The sequence below is a fragment of the Parasteatoda tepidariorum genome, chromosome 10 (genome assembly GCF_043381705.1).
Source record: "Parasteatoda tepidariorum isolate YZ-2023 chromosome 10, CAS_Ptep_4.0, whole genome shotgun sequence".
NCBI lineage: Eukaryota > Metazoa > Arthropoda > Arachnida > Araneae > Theridiidae > Parasteatoda > Parasteatoda tepidariorum.
The window spans coordinates 1,842,583-1,868,520 of record NC_092213.1 but is presented as its reverse complement, the minus strand read 5'-3'; the positions used below and the strand labels follow the sequence as shown (position 1 = coordinate 1,868,520).

Below are 25,938 nucleotides of genomic sequence, written 5' to 3'. Positions count from 1 at the left end.
ACTTATAGATCTGTTACTCGACAGTTATTTAACTAACAAAATATTAAGGTAAATGATGAAAAATCAAATAAAAGGAAAACATATGCGAGAGACCCTACTAGGGTCCATTTTTCTCCCTATTGACTGTGCTGATTTTCCCAAGCTCGTAGAAAATAACAACATGATATCAACCATTTATGCTGACATCACAGCCATCCTAAGTAGATCCCAAATATAGCTGTTAGGACAATCAAAAACATCATTCCCACTGTAGAATATGGGTAAGCAAAATTGAATCCTTTCCCGAATCCGCGTTATGAATTATAAGAATTTTTTAGAGAAGAAAAATCTTAACATAACCTTATTTGGAATGGCCATCCCGCCGATTGCTGAGAAAGCCATGTCACTGGGTGTAACGCTTACAAATATATTAAATTGGAACTCACATATCTCCAGAATTCGCGCTTTTCAGTCGACCGAATCGGGCGCTTTTCAGTCGACCCATCAAGACTGGCCCTGAGACAGCCACCCACACATAAGAGAAGACTCAAAATAAAATTTTACGTAGAATCACCGGGACAATGTCGTTCATACATACGAATGATTTTTTTTAAAAAAAAGTACTTACACATTGAGTAATCAATGAGCACATTTCAAGCATTTTCAAACATGTAAAAAATTGCGAAACATGCAATTATAAAGATAAATTCGACTTTATCAAAGACAGCGTTTTCCATTTCAGACGGGGCTTTCTCACATAAATTTTGTAAATAATTATGTATATGTTACCGTTAAAGTATGAAATCCGTTATTTTATAGAATACCTAGTTATTCCATGAAATAACTGATCGCGTCCGTTAATGTGTAAAACTCTCTTGTATTTCATGGTTTAACTAGCTATTTCATAGAATAACTATCTGCAGCCCGTTAAAGTGTAAAATAGTGGTTCTTGTGGTGTTTACCGTCCGTATCCCAGTGCCTGAAGTTGACAGAGGAGAAGGTGATGCCAAATCTATTTTAGCTATCATCATAAAAATAACGGAAGAAGGATTTTTCCAATTGGGCACAAGAAATGGCTACATAAAACAATTATATTCCCGATCCCAGTTCAGTGTCTGCGAACAAAAATGAATTAAAATCGAAGAAGTACAGGATGTAGTTGGTACAGGTGAGTCTGCAAGTTGTAAGCTATTAACTAAAACCAAAGTTGAAGAAAAAATGTCATAAAAAAACCTAAATGTCATCATTTAAGTGAGAGATCGGTGCAGATTAGGAGGCAACGTTCATGGCCCCTCTACAAGCTTCTCCGTAAGGACAGATGGCGAAAGTTCATTATAACTGATGAAACTTGGATCTATCTATCTGATACCAATGCTAAATCTAAAGTTCAATATCTTAGCCGTGGGCAGAACAGGCGAGACTTGACACTATCAACCACGTTGCCTAATCCAAGGGTTTAGATGGTCATATCCGCCCATGGTGTGATCAAACCTCGGTTTATGAAACCTGGGACCAAAATAAATTCTGAGTATTACATACAGAAGATATTAAACCCCTTTCTTAAGGATGATTACTGCAGATTGTACCCTAATGGTGATGCTGTGTTCCATCAGGACTCTGCCCCATTGCATGCATCTAAGGTCACCCAGAAATTCCTAACAGATCAACAATGCAATTCCTGACCAGAACAATGGATTCCAAACAGTCCTGATGCTGCACCATGCGACTATTTCCTATGGGGACATCTGAAAAACAAACTGAAAAAGCGAAGAATTTCTACATTGAGAGGCCTTCAAAGAGCTATTAGAGAAGAGGTGAAGAAAATCCTCCAGGAAATCATTTTGCGGGTTTAAAATCATGGTCGAAGCGTTGTAGACAAATCTATTATGCCGGAGATCGACATATTGAGAAGCATCGCTGAATTTATGTAATAAATTTTGGAAATAAAAACATTCAAAAATGATCCCTACATTTTTTTGTTACCCTGTAACTAAGTATTTACGTAAAAAAGTAAAAATTAATCTTTATATTTATTCGAATCGGTATTTAAATTATATTATTTATAGAATTAGTATTTAAAATGGACTTTTTTTTAATACCTATATGAAAGATTTAACTATAGGAAACTTATCTTTTCTTAAGATTTAGTTGGGGCTTAATGGATCTAAATTTTATTTGAGTGCACTACTCTAATATGTACAGTGCGTGACCACCCTGAATAACTTTTGATGGAAACTTGTAAGACTCAATCTTAATGGGGGGTGACCTCAAAAATGCCAATAAATTATTACAGACGATATTTTAAATTATGAAATCAAATTACTTTCTCTGAATAAACACACCTTTTTTTCAGGTAGATTCAGATTTCTGACTCCCCAAAATATAGGGAATGGCCGCAATCTGAGAAATAGTGTTCCAATAATAGGGTAGAGACAGTAGTCCTTTGGGACCTTTTAATAATTTTATTTTTTGCTCATCTCAGCATATCTCCAGAACTTTTTGAGCGAATTTAAAATTTTTTGCACACAATTATAGTTTTCGAGAAATCAAATTTTAAATGCATGACTTTTTTAAGCTCGATTTCTCAGAAACCATTCGACAAATTTCTATCAAATTTTGTGTTTCGCCATGTAAAATTACATTCTTTAAAATGATGTCGAAAAATTGTATACCTTGCAATTCATTTTCTTTTTACTGTTATTAACCTTTTCGTGACTGGTAAGCCATGAATGTATTCGTACGGAATCAGAATGGAAAAAGAAAAGAAAAAGTGGTTGCTTAAGTTTGGCATGGCTCCTTTTTTATAATTTTAATTTTTTTTCTTCTTCTTTTTTTTCTTTTGCTTTCACTTTAATTATAACATATCTAATGAATGATAATTCAAAGTGTAACTATATAATTTTTATTTTGAATTAAATAGGGATATAAAGTAAAAATCAAACTATTATTCCCCCCCCCCAAATGAACTGATATAGAAATATTTTGCCAACCAGTTTTATTTTTTTCCAACTGAATTACCGCTACTCTGAGAATGCATATATGACTCGCTCATCTCGAAGAGGTTAAATAACATAATAAAAAAATAATAAATGTATACTAAAAGATATTTTTTGCATATCTTTGCATAAACGAATTTTATAATTGTGTGCAAAAGCTTTTCAACTCATTTGATAAGTTCTCGAGATATGGCAAAATGCTCAAAAATTAAAATTAACAACTCTTAATTTAATTCATCGGTATAGTTTGACANATATAATATTCTAATACCAAAAAAAGTACTTGCGTGACGTGAAAATATCTTTTGTGATGTAACTCTTTCAAAAGTACATAAAAATGGTTGCCATCAGGGGTGTACATGCAGATTTGTTAAATACACCTTGTCCACCACCTAGGAGCCAAATCTAGAACCCGACACTCGAAATTTTTGCTCTGTTACAATCGTACCCTGTTACAATTGACCCCACTCTCCCCTATACATATCGTATGAAAATTATTTATATGTTATTATAAAAGTATTATACTATGATTCGCATATTTATATGCGAAATAAGTCTTACCAGACTTTCAATACTGGCAATAACGTGAATTTACTTAAACCATTAAAATTTTCCTTTTTTTAAACCTTTAAATGAATCCTATCTTTAGTTACTTACTTGTAAAATTTAAAAAACATCCAATTTTCAGAGAATTTCCAGAAATAAAAACTGGTAGATAGCTATATATTATTCATTTGAGATTTTTTCTCTTTAGGTAGTATGTTTCTTTCCTTATTCATTAATTTTTTTAAAAATATTTTTATAAACGGCTCCGTTACTAACCTAAATATAAATTCATTAAAACAATCAATATATACGGAATAACTTCTTAGGGATCTGTTTTCACGAATCGAAGATGAGAAAAAAGGATTTAAAAAAAAGGTAGCAAATATCTTTCTAGCAATAAATCTTTTATTAATTCTTAATTTCTTTTAAAATTTAAACTTTGAAATACTTGAAATTTAAAAATACTTACAGCCATAACATTTAAAATATCGTAATGATTCCAGTCGGGCCTATTTCATTAAATGAAACTATTTAAAAATATTAATTTAATACTGAATGTCGGACATTTCTGCGAATTGAAATAAAATCCTATTTCAGACTGTAGAGCAACATAAGAAAAACACTCATATAATGCATAAAAAAGAAATATATTTTGCACATACCTGTGGGTAGGGTCTGCCTTGATCGGGACAAAAATGATCATATTTCTGACAGAACTCCGTTTCATTTTCAAAATCAGTTGTTTCCATCCACGGTTCTTTGCAGTACGCACTTCGTCGATAGCTAAGAACAATACTTACTGTTTACTTTTGCCTTCACAAACATAAATACGCGAAATTTATGTTTGGAAAATTTTATATGCATGAAATACTTATTGTAACATGGGCGGGGTAGTCTGGTTTGTGAGAACGGGTTCTCGAATCAAGCCGGCCGAAGACTCCCCGTGTAGTAAATGGTGACTAGTGCACGTTATATCTGTAGGGTCACAAAATCCTCCATGTTTCCATAACAAATCGATACCTCTGGGGGTACTGGATTGGAGACGGATCGTCCTCTGGTTCGGGTCAAAATGACGATCTGTGGATGAATGTATGAATGGTTTCGCCCTATAAACGGGTGTGGCGTATGGCTGTGATAGTAATTGAATTCTTGGCCATAGACGGCACTACTGGAAAACAAGAACAATCACACCCCCTCGCCTTAATATCCAACGACAGCAACAACTTATTGTTACATGGTTCTTGATTAAAAACTTCCAGGCTACAAAAATATTAAGAGGGGTGCCGACCTATTTCAAGGACACAAAAATAGGTGCCCATTTTCACGACTTGCCAGGCGTGAATGAGGAAATCAAAAATGATTTGAAGCATAAAATGTCAAAGAAAAATTAAAAAATAACGATGTAAAACAAAACTGGAAGACCGTGGTAGCCAAGGGTGAAACAGAAAAATGAAGATGAAAAACAAAATTAAAAAAACCGCTGTGACCGAGAGTTGCAAATCAGAGCAAAATGCATTTCCACGAGCTATGAAGGTCGGAGAGGAGCTCATATCGTTCATAAAGGAATCGGCATTTATATGAATGAAACAAGATTCCAGGGAATCAAGATATAGATCAGATGTGACAGGGGTTAAACTATTTTTATCACTGTCGAAATTGAATTTTTGTCCAAGATTCCAACAATGCAATGGATGACTCATCACATGCTTGATAATGAATATACTTTTATTTTAAAGCATGCCTGGTTTGTTAGATGTACCCAAGATATCGCTCTGGCAAAGCTGCTAATATTGCCAGTGAGACCTTTTTTAAAGCTGTCTTTAGGTTTCTAGACTTAAAAAAAGTATAAATATAAGCATCTCACCGGTTGGCGTTGCAAATTGTGATGGCTGGTTGCTCGACGTAAAATGGATTGAGGTAGAGCTCGTTCTTGAGAGTGGGATAGGTCATGTAGAACTCTGTGAAGTCTCTGGCCTGATAGATCAGACCGAATACACTGAAGAAGAAGACGGCCATCACAAACACCTTCTTTTTGAGGGACGTTGATTCGGCGACGTCAGCAAAACTGGCGATGTAAGATCGAGCGAACACCGTTTTCACGTATTCTTTGTATTCCTCGCTCTCCGTCAAGTTCTTCTTCATCTCCACTTCGTCATCTCGCTGCAAAAAAGTTTATTGTAATCATTCTTTCGGCAATAAAGATTGTTAATCAATTATACAGACTTGAAGAAATTATTTTGCAAGAGCAATTATATGAAATTTTGGACTGATAATTAAGTAAAAAAATTTTAATCTCTTATATAAAAAGCCATAATATTTTTAATGATCATATTATTATTTAAATGACTAAGCTTTAAATTTTTACTTTTTTTTTAACTCCGTATTTGAAAGTTCAACATAGAATTTTTATACAGAAGATTTAATAATGATTGTTAGCTTTGCTTAAATTTTCCTTATTATTGAAAACAAAGTTTTTAAAGTAATAATAAACAGCCCAATTCCATTCTGTTAACAAAATATTTTAACAAAAACTATTGAGAATATTAAGAAAATATTTTAGAATTTTATTAATTGATGTACAGTAAATGGGTCTAAATTTTGTGCCTTTTATCATTAAAACACCTAAGTTTTAAGTTTTCTATAATATTTAAACTATCCGCAATAATATGTTTATGCAACAAAATCAAAATATTTCTCTTCTTCACAGTCACATTCATTAATCGGATTGTATTAATTTTCCTTAAACTATTGCTTAATTAAATTAATGTCATTATTATTAAATATAGGTCTACGGGCTTTTTATTATATTAAAATTTTGAAATGGAAACAATTTTTTTTTAATTTTTAAAAATATTATGAAATTTGATCTTATCGAAAGTAGGGTTTTGAAAGTTAATAACGAAATACATATTATCTAAATTTTTCTTTTTATTTGGGGAAATTTTACTCATTTTGGCTTTTACAAGATCGAAACAAAGAATTTCGAAGTGTAAATGAATAAAAGAAAAGTAATAATAAGATCTTGACGCATCAATGCTAAGGGAGAAAACAAAATCTTTAATATTATAATGTTTATTAAAAATATTTTTTCATATTAGAAATAAAATTTAAATTTAGTTTGTCACTATAACGAGAGTTATTACTGTATAATATATTAAAATTTTTCACTGCATATTTTACTTCAAATAATTCTATAAAGGCAAGCAAAATATCAAATAAAGAGGATTATTGATTGGATTTAAATATAAATTGAATGTTTCAAAAACCATTATTGTTTTTTTTTTTTTAAAAAAGTCGTAATTCTTGGAATCCCATTTAACTGTTGCACCACGAGAACAGAATTTAATGACCGGATAGAATAAAACTGACTGTTCGTAAAAGTACTTTTATTTGCTAAAATTATCATAGATTTTCTTCCAATATACCTGCAGAAGAGGACAACTAAAAAAACGTACAATTCAGTGCTTTTACACGCCTTAAGTAAGCAAACAAATGTAGCGCTACTTAAAAATTGCATTTTTTATGTTTGTCCTATAATTTAATTTGATGGGATTACTTTACTGTTATTTTGTTTAATGCTTATGATGTCTCTACAAAGATGATTTATGTTTAAGTTGGAGTTTTTTTTATTCATAAATATTGTTCATGAAATGTCCTCATCATTCTGTTGGATTCATCACTGTCAAGCGACTCTGCTGTAAACAATTTGGATGAATTGAAGTTCAATTCCTGGGGGAGTTTTATGTTAATTTCGGTTTTTCTAGCAGTATTGTCAAAAATAACATTTAAATAGACTCAGAGTTTCGGTCTCAATTTAATGATTTGACGACCCACTTACTGGGTGCGCAAAGTGGGTCACCAAATCATAATTATTAAATTACGACAAAAGCATTTTTCCCCTCCTTTTAGGAACACAATTACCATTTAAAAAAAACTTTAAACGAACAAAAAATTAAGATAATTTATGTATATTAAATTGCCAGTTTAAATGCGCGCGAACAGCCAGTCCATACTGCTGAGGTGTTTCTGGCGGTGTAAGATGTGATTTCCGGTCACGGATTGCAGTACAATTTCGAATTCTTATGATGCTCTTTAACACCCCTTATTGCTGTGACTATTATATACTATATTATAGTTACTACATTTAAAGTTATATACCATATATACTATGATCTAACGGTTGTTGTTAAAGTTGTTACACCGTGTATTATTGTTTACAGTTCAAGTTATTAAAGGGACTATTGTCACTGCACGCGAAAAAATCGCGGATGCGTAAATGTGAACAAGAATTTAATTGGCGTGTTATATTTGACCAACAGGTATTTTCATTCGCAATAGCAAATTTTTCGCATGCAGTGAAAACGGTTTCTAATGCGTAAGAATATGCAAACAAACAAACAGTTATTTCCTCACTTTTCTCAATCTTCGAAACTGGGATCCTTTGAGGGCTTCAAACAGATTTCGACTCACTTCATTTGAGTCACTATCCATGGTTGTCATCTACTGAAACATAAACATCATTAAAAATTACGAAAAAGGAAATGGTAGCTTTGTCGAATGGATGGTGTTTTCTACACTGGGGAACACTGCCAGCTCCATACCGACTATACTTCCGGTATATTTTAAAGCCATTTGGCTCACAACATGATCATTGTGTTTTGAGATTCTTGCAAACGTGGTATTTGAATTTGAATTGTGTTTACTATGTTAACAATATTTGTGTTTACAATGTTAAAGGCGCTAACGTAAGATGAAGCACAGCTTGCAACAAGAACAAAAAGTGATAAACAAATGGAAAGAGGCCAAATCAGGACTGCTAAAAAAGCGAGTTACTCAAAATCTAGCACCTTTTTTAACAATATATCTATAAATAACTAAAACAAATTTTCACTTTCAAACTCACCAGAACTACTTAATAACATTAATATTTTATGAAATACGGCAGATTTCAGCTCAGAAATTATCTAATTTACTTCTTTTATTGAAAACAAAATTATTCGTTTGAAAATATCGCCTCGCAGAATAAGCTGTGGTAAGCAGTTGCAAACTTTTTAACCGGAACTAGAGCAGGTATTGAGCTCGAGATAGATATTGTTTACATTTATATTGAAAACACCATACATTGTGTATTTTTAAAAAAAATCAAAGAAGTGTGCAGAAAAATGATATAAAATAATCACTGAAAAACAGAAAAGAGATCTAAATATCTTGAACGGACTCATTAAATTGAAAAAGTTATAACTGTATTTGTCACTAAATAATTTATGTATTCCTCATTTAACGGTATTTAACAGTAATATTTATGAATCATACTTTTTATTATTATTCTCTATTAATATTACGGTTTTGTTATTATTCTAAATAAAATGCTTAAAATTAAAATTGTTGTTTCTTTATTATATGATAAATTATCTGCGTGATATTACATATTAGTATGCAACATTTTACGATAACGATGTGAAGTTATTTTACTATTATTAAACTCTTAATAATAAGCTACACTGGTGAAATGAATGAAAAGAATTTGCACATTTTATAGAATTTCATGAAAAGAATTGAACTGAATCTAAAACCACTGCTTCTAGACAAAAATGCAAATCTTGTACATAAAATACGTAAGCGTACGCGTGTAGAGGCTATATAAGTGCGCGTAAGTTAGCCAGTAGAGCCAGTAAAGGCTATATAAGTGCGCGTAAGCTAAGACGCATTTCGTTCTCTAGAACAGTGTTCCCCAATCCCCGGTCCGCGGACCGGTACCGATCCGTGGATCAAATGGTACCGGGCCGCCCATTTCATTGAAACTGAATTTATACCCCAAATTAAAAATATCTGTGTTCCATTAAAATTTTATTTATTTTTAAAAAAAGGGGGCCCCCGAAAGTAGTGACATAAATTTTTGTAATGTATCATTGTCTCCGATTATACCCCCAGATGGAACCGTCTCATTGCAAAGAAACAATCTTAGGGTTCTCCTTGATTTAATGTTCTAGTAAGTTAAAATGCTAAATCACGTTATATTTATTTTTTGGTGTAACTGTATTTTGTTTTGAAGACATGTTTAAATACAATTAAATTAGTCCAGCAGTAGACTGATCGTTAAGACACGGTTCCCAGCAGATCACTGAAATCAAGCATCACTGGCTNATGTAAAACCACTGCTTCTAGACAAAAATTCAAATCTTGTACATAAAATACGTAAGCGTACACGTGTGTGTATATGGAGCCAGTAGAGGCTATATAAGTGCGCGTAAGTTAAGACGCATTTCGCTCTCTAGAACAGTGTTCCCCAATCCGCGGACCGGTACCGATCCGTGGATCAAATGGTACCGGGCCGCCCATTTCATTGAAACTGAATTTATACCCCAAATTAAAAATATCTGTGTTCCATTAAAATTTTATTTATTTAAAAAAAAGGGGGGCCCCGAAAGTAGTGACATAAATTTTTGTAATGTATCATTGTCTCCGATTACCCCCAGATGGAACCGTCTCATTGCAAAGAAACAATCTTAGGGTTCTCATTGATTTAATGTTCTAGTAAGTTAAAATGCTAAATCACGTTATATTTATTTTTTGGTGTAACTGTATTTTGCTTTGAAGACATGTTTAAATACAATTAAATTAGTCCCGCACTAGACTGATCGTTAAGACACGGTTCCCAGCAGATCACCGAAGTCAAGCATCACTGGCTACGGTCAGTGTGCGGTGGGTGCGGAGGTGCCATCCCCTCCGCAGAGGATCAAAATTGTGATGGCATGTCTTCGGATCATCCTCCGGGATGTTTCCTAGACCGTCGCCAATAGCCCATTGTGCAGATCTAGTGCGACGTAAATTAACAACAACAACAATTAAATTAGAATTAATATGATGTAAATTAATATTAATATATGTAATTAAAATATTATGTATTAATATTAATATATGTAATTAAAATATTTTGTATTAAAATTAATGTATGTCATTAAAAATTATCTAAAATATAAACAATCAACGTCCCCCTCCCCTGCGGGCCGTGGTAAAATTATCAAACGTTGACAGGTTCGCGGTGATAAAAAGGTTGGGGAACACTGCTCTAGAACACCTCAGAGAATTTCTTGGTGTTATTTTGCAGTGATGGGTTAATTTCAAACTGTAAAAATGAATAACCACCAAAGCTTAGATGATGGATCGAATTGTGGGAAGGCTAGAAGCAGGCTCAGGTCATACGTACAGAGTTCAATCTAACGCCCTGTTGTGTAATTTATGGAAACAGAATTCCATCCATCGAGAGCCCCGAGAAGATCGCCATTTATCTTGAATACTGATTTATATTTGACAGTTATTTTGTATAAGTATTGTATTCTAATTAAGTATACTCAACCTGAATTATTATTTAACTACAGTATACTCTCCATATCTCAAAGCTGAAAGGACGCTGAAAAAACTTCGAGATAACTGTTATAATTATTTATTATGTGCATGATTATATTTCCCATGTATATATTATTCTTGTAATGTAACTAATATTCAGTGGCAACACATAGTTTATCTGAGTGCTTTGGCAACAGTATGGTTTGTTGTCGTTTTTTTTGGCTTGAAAAATCGGTGAAATGTGTTCCTGTATGTAGTATGTAATTCCTCTGGGGAGTAGACAGCTTCATAGTTATACTATTTTGACGCTATAGACAGATTTTGTTTAGTACTTGCCTTGCGTTAACGCAACAATTTCCTATCCCTCAGCAATGTGTTGAAAAATTTTGGCACATGAGCTGAGAAAGCTCAAATAGCGTTATCTTAGGAATTATAGGAAACCGCAATGCTATGCAAAATCTCTCTATTCTCATAATTTATTTAATTGAAACAAGTATAACCATAAAATATACAATAGAAATGGAATGAGTAATCCACTATAAATATCTAAGGATTTTTATTCTGGATTTCAGGAAAGGCCAACTTTTTTTAGGTAAGAGTATCACTTCCTACTATTCTAATATGCCTTCAAAATATGTTAATTATAGTATGATTATGAGATTTTTACGCATTTAATTCATGTAAAATATAGAATAGAGGAGATTTGTTTACGTTTGCAACTATTCTTCCCACTTTATTTCAAGTAAGACAAGCCCATCAAGCATCCATTCTCTTAAATAATACATTTTATATGCGTACACAAAGATTCTTTCGCAAACATTTCAATTCCTTCACTATATATACAAAGACTGGCATGAAGCCAAGTGGAACATAAACAATCTAATTGAGCATCGAAGTTTCCAGGTACACAAAACAGAAATATATCACGGTTACAATAAAATACATAAACAAATTATAAATCTAAGGTAAATGAAAGGCATAGAAGGGAAAGAATTACATTTCAACAGATTCGATGTGCGATACAGCGCTGTATTTCATTCACTTTACGTTAATTAACATTCTAACTTTTGTGGAGAAACTTAGCTCAACTCTTAACACGCTATTTTGCTTATAAGCGATCTTNAAACTTTATTGTTAATCCACTTTTAACTGATCACCACCACTGTCATTTGGCGAAATTTTACTGTAACTTTAGTTTTTAGAGAAATTTTATTGTAATAATTTTACTTTTATCTCCGTATACCCCCCTTCAACCTTCTTATAAGCGATCAGCTGACGTCATAGATCACATATGTCGGTATACGTGGTCCTCTTCTTCTTGGAGAGCAATTGAATCGAGTCTCACTCGCACGTTTCCCAGTAAGATCACTGGGCAGTGGTCAATGAGCTCACTCCTTTAACCTGCGAAGGAATCGAGGTTATTTTTGTCCTCGTTATACCACCACATCCCCTCTGCTCTGTGATATCGGATCATCCTCAGAGATATTTCACATAGTGCGATACTACAATGACTCATTTAGGCACGGCTTAGCAGAATCTCCCACCGAAGCATGAAAATAGAAATCCCGTTGTAACCCTAGGTTTGTATTGTGTCTCTGGGTTTATGAGTCATTACCAATGGCCGTACATGGACTTAGGTGCGCCCTATCTTACACTTAATACAATATTTTTAAAATTATGAAGACAACAATAACTGTCAAAACTGTTTTTAAAGCCTTGGAGATTGGTTGTGATAATCACCGAAAAAAGCGATCAAAATACTAAATTGATTTAGATTTGGTGAGTTCAAAAATTTTAATGCGCCATTCAAAATTTCTGATCTTTGCAACAAAAAAACGTATACGTGTATATACATATATATATTTCAGGTTCAGGTCCTACAGCGGGCCTAAGGTTGTGCACCCCTATAAGTGTTATTATTTCTAAATCGTGTGCCTTCAAACATCATGCCCAACCCCCCTCCCAGCTCCGTTATTTAAGACACTGGTCATTACACTGTATAGCTCACGCAAACCCTTATCTGCATGTTAAATTCCTGATTTAGGGACATTTACTTGAAATATTCATTTATCATCCTTTTTAATGTTTTGATTATTATTTCAAACATAAGGCTTATCCTCACTGTCTGACGGAGTCCGACAAGATCCACGAGTTCGTTGATTGAAAGGAAGTCGAAGACTAGGAGAGGATTGCTAAAGAGATCCTCCTTAGAGAGTCCCATGCAATCCAAGAGGTGCTCAGGAGATGCCTGATGAATTTGGCCCTTTGTGACGAAGGTTTACCTGCCCTCGTTGAAAGTGAGGCACTTGATGTGACCGTTAGAAAGCCGTGATAGAACAAGTCCGGGTAAGTCTGTCTGACTGGAGGTCAAGGGACAAACCCGGTTTTGATCCCTTGTACCAATTATGGATTGGGGGTGTTTCCCACTCCTCCGAGATTTTTGATTTTTCCAGAGAAACTTAGAACATAAGGCTTAAAACTGAGAACGGAATTTCTTTATTATAAAGTAATTCCTTTATACTACTTTGTCATTTAATGATAAACATAATTAAATCCATATCGAAGCTTATTAACGATTTTAAGATTATTAAACAATAAATAATAACTTTTACTATATTATATAAGATTTGAATAAAACTGGGAAAAATTTAGATGAAGCTGCAAAGGTAAAACGATTAGGATTAAATTTTATCCAAATAGATTTGGGAGCAAAGTTTGTAAAACCAAATTTAGGTTAATACAATAAAACATTTAGGAATCTTTCAATTGATCCCTTTTTTTTAATTTTAACGTACTTGTCTATTTATATATTTTTTTAAAGAAAGTAAATAAATAAAAAAACGAATTTTTAAAGGTTCAGTCAGTTAAACATAAAACAAAAATGAGTGAACATTTAATTTTGAATAATTATTAAAGAGTCAGTATCAATGAATGTGGATTTTGAATGTGTTGATTTTTACATCTATATTAGGATTCATAAAAGTTATCATTTAATTGAATTTTCAATTATCTGGAGCTGAACATAGTAATTGGTTATAACATACCTGCCAACTTTTACGCATTTGGCGTAAAATTTTATTTCTATATTTAAAGTGGTAGTAAAATGTATACTTTCCATATATTTTTTGCATTCATAAACTTAATTTATAGTCTTTTTGACCACCACTATTTTTAAAAAAATTAAGCATATATATAAATATGTGATGCTGTTGTTCTAGTCCGTACAAACTTTTTCAAAATACAGCGTACTCTTCTGCCTAAAATTGAAATTTAAATTTCATTTTACTACCACTGGCGAAAATAATCCTCGAAGGAATTAAAAGTTGGCAGGCATGTTATAATCATAATTACAAGGGATCGTTAGTTAGAAGCAAAAAAGGTAGTAAGCATGATGACTTATAATTTTGATTACCATTATAATCTGCCCAACTCTTCTCACGTGTAAATGATCTGTGTTAAAAAGAGTTAAAATTTTACATATGATGATGACACCCATAATCATATTTATAGTAATCATTAGATTTGATTACAACTAATGACGTTAGCAAATTATAACGAGTAATGATGGCAGCTAATCTTGATTACCTCTATAATCGAAAAATATAAAAGCTTCTTGTCAATCATATGTTGCCCAACTTTGCTAACCACTCATATAACACGTAATCGTGATTCTAAAAAATTATTATATTATGATTGCAATTTTAATCATAATTTTTAGTGAGTATCAGTTACGATTGCGTGCAATAACAACAAACGGTTCATAAAAATAACGACTAACGATTGCAAATAATTATGATTACCTCCAGTCTTCATTACCTCAATAATCTCGAGTACAAGTATTTTAAATCATTTTCATTTTGCCCATCTCAGCTAACCACTCACATTACACGTAATCATGATTTTAAATAATCATGTAGTATTTAGATTACAATAATAATAACAATTATCAGTGATCAGTAGGACTTATTATTTTATTATTCATTACTGATCGTTCATTAGTATGATCACTCATAATGATGTCAAAATAATTATTATATTCATCATAAGTACTTGTTATTCATCCTATTTCCCTCAACTTTCTTTACTTGTTATAATTTCAATTACTCTTAATTGTGATTCTAAGCAATCGTACATTATGATTACAAGTACACTACAAATAATCATTATTTGCGAGTACAATAATTAGCGACTAAAAATTATTAATAATTATATGATTAAATTTATTAATAATTACTTGAGTAATATTAATTGCCGGTCATTAGATACATTTTGATCATCTCTGTCAATCATTAATATTTTCTTATCCAATAAATCAAAATAAACTTACTTTTACGCAGTATTACCAACAAAACGACTCTGTATTAAAATCAGAAAAAAACATTTATATTTTAAAAGAAAAAAAAGTATTTCTGAAAATAAAAATCCCACAAACGAAATTCGTTATTTTTATTTATAACATATTTTATTACTTTTATACAACAAAAGATAAATAAATAAATAATAATGAAAAGCACGTTTCTTTCCTTTTGATTTAAAAAGTCGAATTTTGTTATTTGTCTTTTGCTTCCACAAAGGAAAAAAAAATGATAATCCTATTGATCACTTCAATTGGAAGTTTAAAAACTTTAGGTAAAAGGAAATAATTTTTCTATAAGTACCTGTTACTGCATGATGGAACTTCACACTCTTTTTGTTACCCTTTAAGTAACTGTTTGTTAATGCGTTATTTCCATTTATCGACTCGCTTTACAATAGAACACGATCTTTTTAAAAATGGTATATGTTCTTTTTACTTAATAAACATATGTGTATTCCTGTAGTATTAAAATAGAGGAAATCTTTTCTACTTGTAATTTCTTTATTGTTATTTATGTTTGAAGATTTTTGTCTTCTTAGTCTTAAAATATAGGAAAACTCAGCATTCACAATTTTTTTTGTTCCTTAAATAATTCGACCTCTTGAAGCACTGGAACTACCAAGATGGTCGGTCTTAGCAATTACGAAGATTATAATAATCTAATGACGCTATATTATTAAATATTGACGATGTGTACAATACACGTCCACACGCATTTAAATTTATTGGTATTCAAATAGTATCGAAGGAAAGTATATTTTATAAATAAAACTCTATTGAATGAACTATGGGGTCCATAAGGAATCCTCTCCAGTTTAGAATAATCAGCTCTTATTATCAGGCTTGAAAGTAAGAAGGGTAAAAACTGAACCATAAGGAATAAAATAACTCTTAATGAGTCACCATTATTTACTTTTTCTAAAGGTGTTATGGTCGACAAAAAAAAATCGAGGCAGTCATAAATATTTTTCTCACACATAAGACAAGTTCGAATGTTTTTTGCTCTGATATACATAAACTTCAAGCCCGCTAACAATCAGATTCAATCATTATTTCAAGCATAATAAATTTTTGGTGATCTTGAAAAAAATAAAAAAATATCTTTGAAAAGAATATATTTTTGATTAAAACTTTTCGTTAGAATTTTTTATTAACTATTGAATAGTTAAATTAAGCCTTGTTTTTTAAAAGGAACATATTTTAATGACACTCATTAATCCATGAGTTACAAGGGTCAAAAATCTGCCAGTGAGGTAAAACTAGATATAATATTAAATGACTCTAATAATAATGTGAAGCAAAGGAAAATTCTGCCTTCGAATAAAAATAAATAAAACGCCAAATTTTTATCTCGTTGGCGAGTTTTTTTTATTCTGGACGCAGCTCGAAATGCGCATTTAAGAAAATGGGCACGGAAATAAAAATGCGCCTTTTCAATGTTCAATCTAAATTTGAAGAAGAATTTTGTATTTACTTTTTAAAACACTAAACGTAATCACTACGGGGCAACGTTCTTGACTCGGGGTCAGGGGTGGCTGAGTAAAATTACAGATGTAACTTCGTATTCAGAATACTAAAGTGGTTTTTAAAAAAAATTCCAAGTTCGTACTGTGTCAATTTAATACCACTATTATAAATTTTTATAACCCGTGATAATATAAAAAAAAAAAGTTGACTGAAGACAATTAATATCGTTTGAAAAAGACTTAATTTGAAAGAAGAAAAAAATTTGTTCAGTGATTTAGGCAAACGAATGACATGAGATAGCGACTTTAATTGATTCTATTTGGTTTAGTTTATTTACTAAAAAAGAAAAAGAAAAAAAAACTATTTTTGTAAGAGAAGTTAAAGAAACGAAGGCCATTTTTTTAAAACACGCGTTTCGGACTGTGGCCAGAAATTAAAAAAAATTCGCCAACGATCTGCTTTCTTTAAAACTTTCGCAAGACATTGGCGCTCCGTATTTAGACATAAAATGAAATGAAAATAATATTTGGAAAACTAAACTGAGACTGTCATGACGATTCTGTAAATTATGTTTAATATTTTATTTCTTAATTTTTAGTACAAAACCATAAAATATTTTTTCTTAATTCTTTCTCTTTTTTGTGATTTGCTATTTCATAACAAATCCTTATATTAAAATGAGTTGTAGTAACTTACGCCACTTTGAATCAAACGCGTTAGTTATTCAACTTTGTGCCATATTTGTTTATTTGGTGATCTGTGACAGGATATCCGTGAATTGACTCAAGCTAAAATATTCCACAATAAAAAGAGTCATTAAAAAATATATATTACTTTTCTCAAGCTAAATTAAAATCTGTGATTTTATGCTCAACACGCAATATTATTCGACTTTATTTTCAAATCGATAGTTTCCAATGAATTGCAATTCATTTTTGTTATTTCCCTCTTCTTTTTTGTTTGCATGTTTCATTTTACGTAAGTTTATTCTTAATCGATTATAGCTAGTAGATTACAGGTGAATAATAATTAATCTTATAATCATTTGCTATTTCATCAGAGTACAATGCTATCAAAATGAAGTGCATTTAAAAATGTAAGTTTTCTACGGAATTTCCTTTTAAAAAGTCATGCATGCGCCATGCTGATATGATATTCAAAGTCGGTGATAAAGTCATCTGGGACAATCGAGGTTTACGATTGAAGCGTCTTTGGATCAAATCCCAGAGACACAGACGCTGCCGCAAAATTCTGCAGAGTTAGGGCTCTATTGTCATTGGACTTCTTTGCGGAAAGTTTAAAAATCAACAATATTACTTCCTACTAAGAGTTAATCAACAATCCACATTAACCACACAATCCACATCCCAATCAACATTAACTATTGAATCCATGTGAAAAGCCTGCCCTGCGTGTTGATTACATTATACTATTTACAATTATAACCTTTTTTTTTTTTTACCAAAAGTGATAAATTATGCGAATTCTTTCTTAATAACAACATACACAGATAAACAAATCAAAGTGAGTTAGAAAAAAAAAATGCTTACAATGACTCAGATAAGAACAACATTTTACTTTTAAAATGCAAAAACATTTGTTAGCAATAGCATAAATTAATAACAGTAACTCTTACAATAATATTCATACTATTTGTCTGATTGATTATTATAATATAAAATTACTAGTGGGCTGCGCCCCCTGCTCGCTAACGCTCTCCAATCCCCGAAAGTTGCTACGCAATCTTATATGGTTTGCTTCGCAAACCAAGCTCGCTTCGCTCACTACTAACTTAGGTACACCGCAAATACACAAAATTCTAAGAATTCAAAACAATCATTGAAATCTATATAAGAATATTTTTTTAAAAAAAAAAATTACATCTTTTTAGTAAATACTAAGTCATTAAAATAAATTTGAATTCAAATAAACGACATGTAATTCGTTAAACCTATTAGAAATGTGCTATAGTATAATTCGTGATATAAATCNGCAGTTTCTCCCGCCAAACACAACAGCAAAGTTGCAGCCGATGGACCATTGTGTCATGAAGTGCTTCAAACAGTCTTATCGTAAATGGCTTGTCAGAAAATGATCTTAAATATTGTAAGTATTTAGAAGATTTGTAATTAATATATAAGCATTTATTAAATAATCCGACAGTATTTTGAAAGTCCAAAACCGAAACTAACGATAAGTCGAACTTCCGATATGTCGAAGTTTTTCGTCAGTCCTATTAGATTCGAGTTATCGCGAATTCACTGTATATAGATTGCATAAATAAATGAATCCATCCATGTCAAATTTTTGAATGCTAGTATAGTCTTATATTCATGTACTCTACGGTTATTTCAGAAAAAGAGAAAAAGTTATTTTTGAAACTTACAACTGGTATATTTGATACACGGATCATTAATTGAAATTGAGTAACCATTTTACTTACACTTGTCAAATTTATATCTTGGAGACATTGTCTTCTTCAAGCTACACATTGGATTATTATCTAATTCTTTACGCAAATTTTATAAACAGAGTACAGTTTCTGTATACACCATTAAAGCGATTCGCGTTGATATTTATACATAAAAACGATACACTTATGCTAAAAGGTTCAACATAAAACGAAAGGTGTTAGTTCTAGTGAGTACAAGGGATGATTATTGAGTTCCATAGCCAGTATGGGATTTGACACATTCATGAAATAAGACAGAAGATCATCTAATGAATAATGTAGGCTATTTTTATTTGTTTTTGCTCTATTTCGTCTTGGTAATAGCAACATCTTTCCATTTTGACCGGTGAGCCAAGTTTTATTAAATCATAAAGGATCTCACCTGTGGTAGGGCACCAAACACTTAACATCAGCTTTTACTTTTTTCCCGGTCTTTTTGGAATGTATTTAAGTTATTCATCCTTGTTGAATTTACACTAAAGTCAAACTAATGATAGAGCCAGGAGCGCTGGGATCTCACAAAGATTTTCGCTATTCGGTAAATTCTTTCTGGCCATTCAGCATATTTACGAAATTTCCCCTTCACTCTCTTTTTTCCAGAAAACAAATAAAAATTAGTCAATATTGTACATTTGAGCCGCGGTGGCTCAGGGGATATAGCGCTCGTCTCTCTCTCTCTCTATGGGGTTGCCCAGGTTCGAACTCCAGTGGTGGTTAGTCGATGCGAATTTTTCTCCCGGCACGCACCGACTACAGTGCTGACGTAAAACTTCCTCAGTGGTAGACGGATTATGCAGGTTAGTCCCATTACAAGGCTACCGAGTTGATGGTCATACACTCAGAATTAGGTCAAATGTTCAACGACGGTTATAAAATAAAAAGCCTTACATTCATTTTCTTCTCAGCCCTTAGAACATTCTCTTATAGGATTCATAACATGGTTAAACTTTTCTGAAATAGAATTTCTTTAAGGTTTATTTCTTAACAGACAAGTAGCCATTATGGTCCATTTCCCCGGGAATAAAGACTTTTATTGCAAGACAGCACTTCTTAGATTTTTTTGATGTCAAAAGTTGACGCCGCAAAATGAACTTACTGATATTTTTCATCTACATCATAAAATGCTGCTTTCATCTCCAATTTTTTTTAAGACTATCATTTCTACCGTTATCCATAATTGGAATAGTTGTATTAACTTAGATTGCTCTATAAATTTGGCAACTATCCGCCAAAAAAGTACGAATTTTGTTCGTTTGAAGTTAGGGCTAGTTTGAAGTACTGTTTTCTGCAGATATTCATTGTTAGTCAAATGAGAGTTATTTGAATACCAAATTTATTACTGATTCGAAAAAAAAACACTTCTTCATATCGTACTCTGCAAACATTTGTTGTTCACTTCAGGCAAATTATAGGGAAAGACTTGGTAAAATAACGCATTTACTAATTGAAGTCGCAGGCGATATGTTAGAATCATTAAATCAAGATATTTCTTCAGAAAAAGAACTATAAAAATTGAATCATGGCTTTTGATCCATTTTATCTGACACAATTGTTTAATTTTTGCCATGAAATTTCTTAATTTTCTTTCTGTTTTTATTGTACTATATATATATATATATGTTAAAGATTTTGCCATTTCTTTTTCTTTGCATATTTTACTTTAAATAATTTTATAAATGCAACGAAAATATTAAATAAAAAGGACTTTTGATGGGACCTAAGTATAAATGGAAAGTTTCAAAAATCATTATTAGTTTTTTTAAAAAATCTTTATTCTCTATGCCCACACAAAAAAGTTGAAGAAATCCTGGTATAGATGAATTTCAGAAAATCGAAATAATAAAAACATCTGGTTTGAGATTTTTATGATGGGGGTTGTTTACCTATCCTGGGTATGCCACAGGACTAGGACTGGGCGATATAAGAAATTTTCTATCGTGATGCATTGTCAGTTTTGCATCGCGGTATAGCGATGTATCGCGATATAGTATTTTTGAATTTCATTTACTTGTAAGGCACAGAAAGTAGGATTTCTATCGAAACTTCATACTCAGATTGATTTAAATCAATTTATGAATTTGAAGATATATATGTTTTGCTAAAGAAAGACATTAATGTTATATTTTCTAAAAATGATCGCGCAAATAACAAAAGATTTCTTAGCTTAAAAATAAATAATAAAATTTAAATTTATCAAGATAATATTAACCTAACAATATAGAAAGAAAATTCAAAAAATAANTTCTATCAAAACTTCATACTCAGATTGATTTAAATCAATTTATGAATTTGAAGATACATATGTTTTGCTAAAGAAAGATATTAATGTTATATTTTCTAAAAATGATCGCGCAAATAACAAAAGATTTCTTAACTTAAAAATAAATAATAAAATTTAAATTTATCAAGATAATATTAACCTAACAATATAGAAAGAAAATTTAAAAAATAAGTTCGCTAAAAATTATTTGCAGACTTAAAACAAAGTGCTAAATAAATTTTAAAAAAAAAACGCTTTTAGAACAACCCTATTTTTTATCATTATTATTTCACATAAATAATTAAGTTAAATTGAATAATTACCCAATTCTGAAAGAAAAAACAAAGTAAGGTTTAATTTCTTGAAAACAAAAACAAAAGAATTATGACATTCGATAATATATTTAACTGGCAATATTGAAAGAAAATTAAAAAACACGATTATACTCTTTAATAAAACAAAGTGCTAAATGATTAAAAAAAAATTTTAAAAAAAGAAGTCGCAAACCTTACTAATTTTTTTGAATAAACAAAGTTGATTGACTTATGTCCAAATCCAAAAGAGGAAAAACAAGTTTTGTTATATTTTTATTTATAAAAACAAAAACAACTAAAGATTTATAGATTTAAAATCAGTAATAAAAACCCATTAAATTACTAGAAGTTTTATCCGAAAAGTTTTTAATAAATTAAAATAAAGTAAAAAATAGCCTAACAAATTTAATTACTTTGTATTTTAATTCTTTATGGGCACCTTAAATTAGATTTCCGATTGTAATAAATTCAATAATGTAAAAAATTACTTAAATTACTCAAAATTAATTTTCACATTTGAAAATAAAAAAAAAAGTTTTGTTTAAAAAAAAAAATTTATCTAATTAATTAAAAAACACTTCTTTATCTATTCTTTTCAATAATAGATTACGTTCAGAACAAGGTAACGGCGGCGATCGCAAAGTCAGTCCCACTGAAAATGATCTACAAGAAACGATATCAAGTCGCGACGAGGAAAAGAAAAAAACTAAGAGGCGCGAAAACGAACATGCGAGATCACGATATATGTTCTCAAAACTGATTCTGATTCTACCGCTCATCAATGAAGGCTGTTTCAACATGACGAAACAAACATCGTCTTCCACAGCGCGAATTGGAACGTAAGAGAAGATCCTTGCGTGCCTTGTATCGCTATATCGTTCGTTTTCTGTACTCGACGGCTTAAATCAGATTTCTGATGCATCGCCTGGAACGAAAGTCGCTGTATCGGCCTGCCGATATACGAGTTAAATCGATATATCGATTTATAGCCCAGTCCTACACTGGACTTAATCTATTTTTGACACTGAGAATAAAAGTTCTTTTAATAAAAATTAAATTATTCATTTGGTTACCCACATGTATGATGATAAGAGCTACTTCTTCAAATTTGTTTTCACTATTACTAGAGAAAAAGAAATTTCCATCCTATTTAAAATCAAGATACGAAACTTTGAAAAGAAAGTTGTAATAGTGGTGATCAATTGGGATATAAACAATCTCAATCTTCAACAGCACTGGCGTCGGAAGCATAGGGGTTCGAGGGGTCGGGGACCCCCCTCCCCAATAATTGGGAAGCCAGGGTCCATTATTTTGAGAAAATATTTCTGTTTTGTTTCCATAACTTTTAAATTTTTTTTCTCTCTTTCTTATTTTTACATAGTGCAACTTATTATATAATTAAAAGAAAATTAGTAAAAAGAAAGTAAAATACACACAAAAAAATGCTCTGTATAAAAAAATAAAACAGGTGTTTAGAGAACTACAAGAAATGTCACTGCCACCCTTTCCTTCAATAAGCAATAAAACACTCTTCCCACCATTCCTTTTCTTCTCACTGATAAAGATAATTCTCCCTAAACATCACACACGTAGTCATTTGATACCCCAAAAATAGCCGCCTTATGGGGAAGGATATGGGAAAATGGTTTTAGCATTTTAAAATTATTTTTATCGTATTTTTGGCCCTGAGCTCTTTTGTCCTCTTTTTTTAAAATGTCAAATATCAACAGACCCTTACCTATTCATAAATTGTCTCAAACAGGCAATTATCTGGAATTTATAGGGGGGATTTCTTTTAGGTANCTTGTAGACATTTTCTATTTTTTTTTTTTGGTGGTGGTTTTGTCAAGAAAATTTCTCTGTCATACAATTATTCTAAATCTTCTCTTACGTATAAGCGCTCATAGTGTTATTCCATCATTATTTAAACTGGATATTTCCAATTCAAAATTTTGTAAAATATAAATAATTCTGTTTACTTATATATTTTGCTTCATTAATTGTTTTAACTTAAATTGTTAGTTATTTTTTTAAATGCAGTTTTTATAAAGTTTATCGTTGGATAACAAGAAGTCATTAAATATATTCTGGGGAGGTAGGCAAATGCCAAATGTTTGTATTAAATCACTTAATACATTTATACTGTTCACTGTGCATGAATTTATTATGAACGCACGGAGTTACTTCTTATTTTATATTTATAAAATCAATGTAACTTTTAAATTTTTAATATTATAAATTTAAAAAAATAGAATTTTTATGACCTTCCTATAACCTTGTTTTCATTCAGAAATTTAACGTCAGGTTAATGTTTATAAGGAAATTTACATATAATTTAATTAAAAAAATTTTAATATAAATTTTGATTATTTATGCCCTAATATAAATAATTAACATTAACTTGAATTTTAATTAATAAAATAATGAAGAATTACTTTAAATGCAAAAGTTTCATAAAAAAATTCATATGATTTTATTACAGTCAGTAATTAAAACTAATAAAAATATTTTTTTACGAATGGGATAATTTGTTAAACTTAATTTATTGTATGAATGTTTAATGCTTACTTCATGAAATTTTTTTTATTCTGTTTTTATCAAAATAATATGGGATTTTTAAAGTATTTATTTTGTGTTAATTAACCTTTTCATAATTTGGTATTTTCAACACATATTTTCTCTGGATTAAAAGTATTAATTTTTAAAATTTTAATGCTGAAACTAAAAGTATACTGCCGATAGAGGAAGGAAAATAAGAGTTCTATGTGTTGTCTTTTTTATTTCTTCGTGTACATTTATATGAAGTTTTTATGGTTACCAAAATGGATCATGCTATCCAAGAAAACCAAAATATCTCATATTGTCTGTTTCTTTGCTTGAAAATAATAAAAAGGTAAATACATTAAATAAAATGTGCATAAAAATTATTCCCATCACAATTATTATAATTCATCATTTCTTCAAAATATGAATACTAGTTCTGTCAATCAACTGAATAATTTTATTTTCCTTTTTAAACACAACAATTTCGATTTTTAAAACTATATAAGTTGAACTGGAACAAGATGAGAAAAATAGCTAAACTTAAAACTGCTTTAATATTCTTGAATTTCTCACTTTTTCTTCTTTGCAATTTAGGGTTTTATAAATATATTTATTTTGACCATGATAATGTCTACTGTAACCAATATTAAAGATAGTTTCTTTAGTATTATTTTTAATGCTGTATCTTTCATCTCAGAAATCGAGATCAATTCAAACTCATAGTAAAAAAAAAAAAAATTTTCTGTTCAGCAAAACTTTTTATGACATTTTTCTTATATTTCTTTAAAAATTCGACTACAATTTAAAATGTTAAAATATGTCCCAAAAAATTTATCTCATTCGTGATTGTTTTATCACGTAGGATTACATGACATAATATTATGTATTTGTAAATTTCATGTCATTCTCATCAAAAACTTTAGCAGACAAAATGTTCTCTTCAAAATAAAACTATATTTTTACTTCAATGTATTACTTAAAGACACTATGCTTATTTTTCAATTGAGACTTTTGAAAAGGGGACATACGTGATACATAAAAATGATATGTGATGCATGATTACTTCATATATTTTTAATACTTTATATGTTTTAATTTTTACATACATTTAATTTTTTAATTATTTATTATATTGTATTGTTATAAATAATGTATCAATCAATAGTCTCTCAGGGGCTAAATCTTTTAATTAGTTAAAAATGTAAACAGAATTTTAATTTAACAGTATCTTTAAAACAATACATAGTCGAAAAAGCATTGTTTGATATTATTACATCGCCATACAATAAATGTGTTTTAGAGAACTTAAGAACAACTTTGAAACTATTTAATCCTTAACTGCACATTTTCCATGTCTACAATTTGAATTGGATCTTTTCATAAAATATGTATATATAATTCTCTATTCGTTCTTCCTAAACTTGTATATCCCGACAAAAAAATGAAATAAATAAACTATACCGATTCGGGAAGAAAAAATCTGTTAACTTTTCTAACATTACTATTATTGGATTTGAAATCCCCTTATCCTAATTCGGTAAGCACTCGTATAAATTCAGCAAAGAAATTTGGTCCCCAATGTTATTCTTCTGTATTTTAAAAAAATGCGTAGTAATATCTTCAGTCTCTCAGGGTTCAGTCAGAAGATAGTACCTATCTTCTTCTAATATTCTAGT

At 30.7% G+C, this 25,938-nt stretch overlaps 1 protein-coding gene across 2 annotated transcripts in view; it reads right to left on the bottom strand.

The window, feature by feature from the left end:
• Positions 1–11,951, bottom strand: part of LOC107456880 (acid-sensing ion channel 1A) — a 37,492-nt gene extending 25,541 nt beyond the window's left edge. For both annotated transcript variants that reach the window (XM_043047284.2, XM_071186166.1), the window contains exons 1-4: positions 11,866–11,951; positions 7,935–8,021; positions 5,386–5,681; positions 4,184–4,304 (exon numbers count right to left, since the gene is read on the bottom strand). In XM_043047284.2, coding sequence (XP_042903218.2) covers positions 4,184–4,304; positions 5,386–5,681; positions 7,935–8,021 — 504 coding nt within the window. In that variant the 5' untranslated portion in view covers positions 11,866–11,951. The remainder of the gene's footprint in view (positions 1–4,183; positions 4,305–5,385; positions 5,682–7,934; positions 8,022–11,865) is intronic.
• Between the last annotated feature and the right edge of the window lie 13,987 nt (positions 11,952–25,938).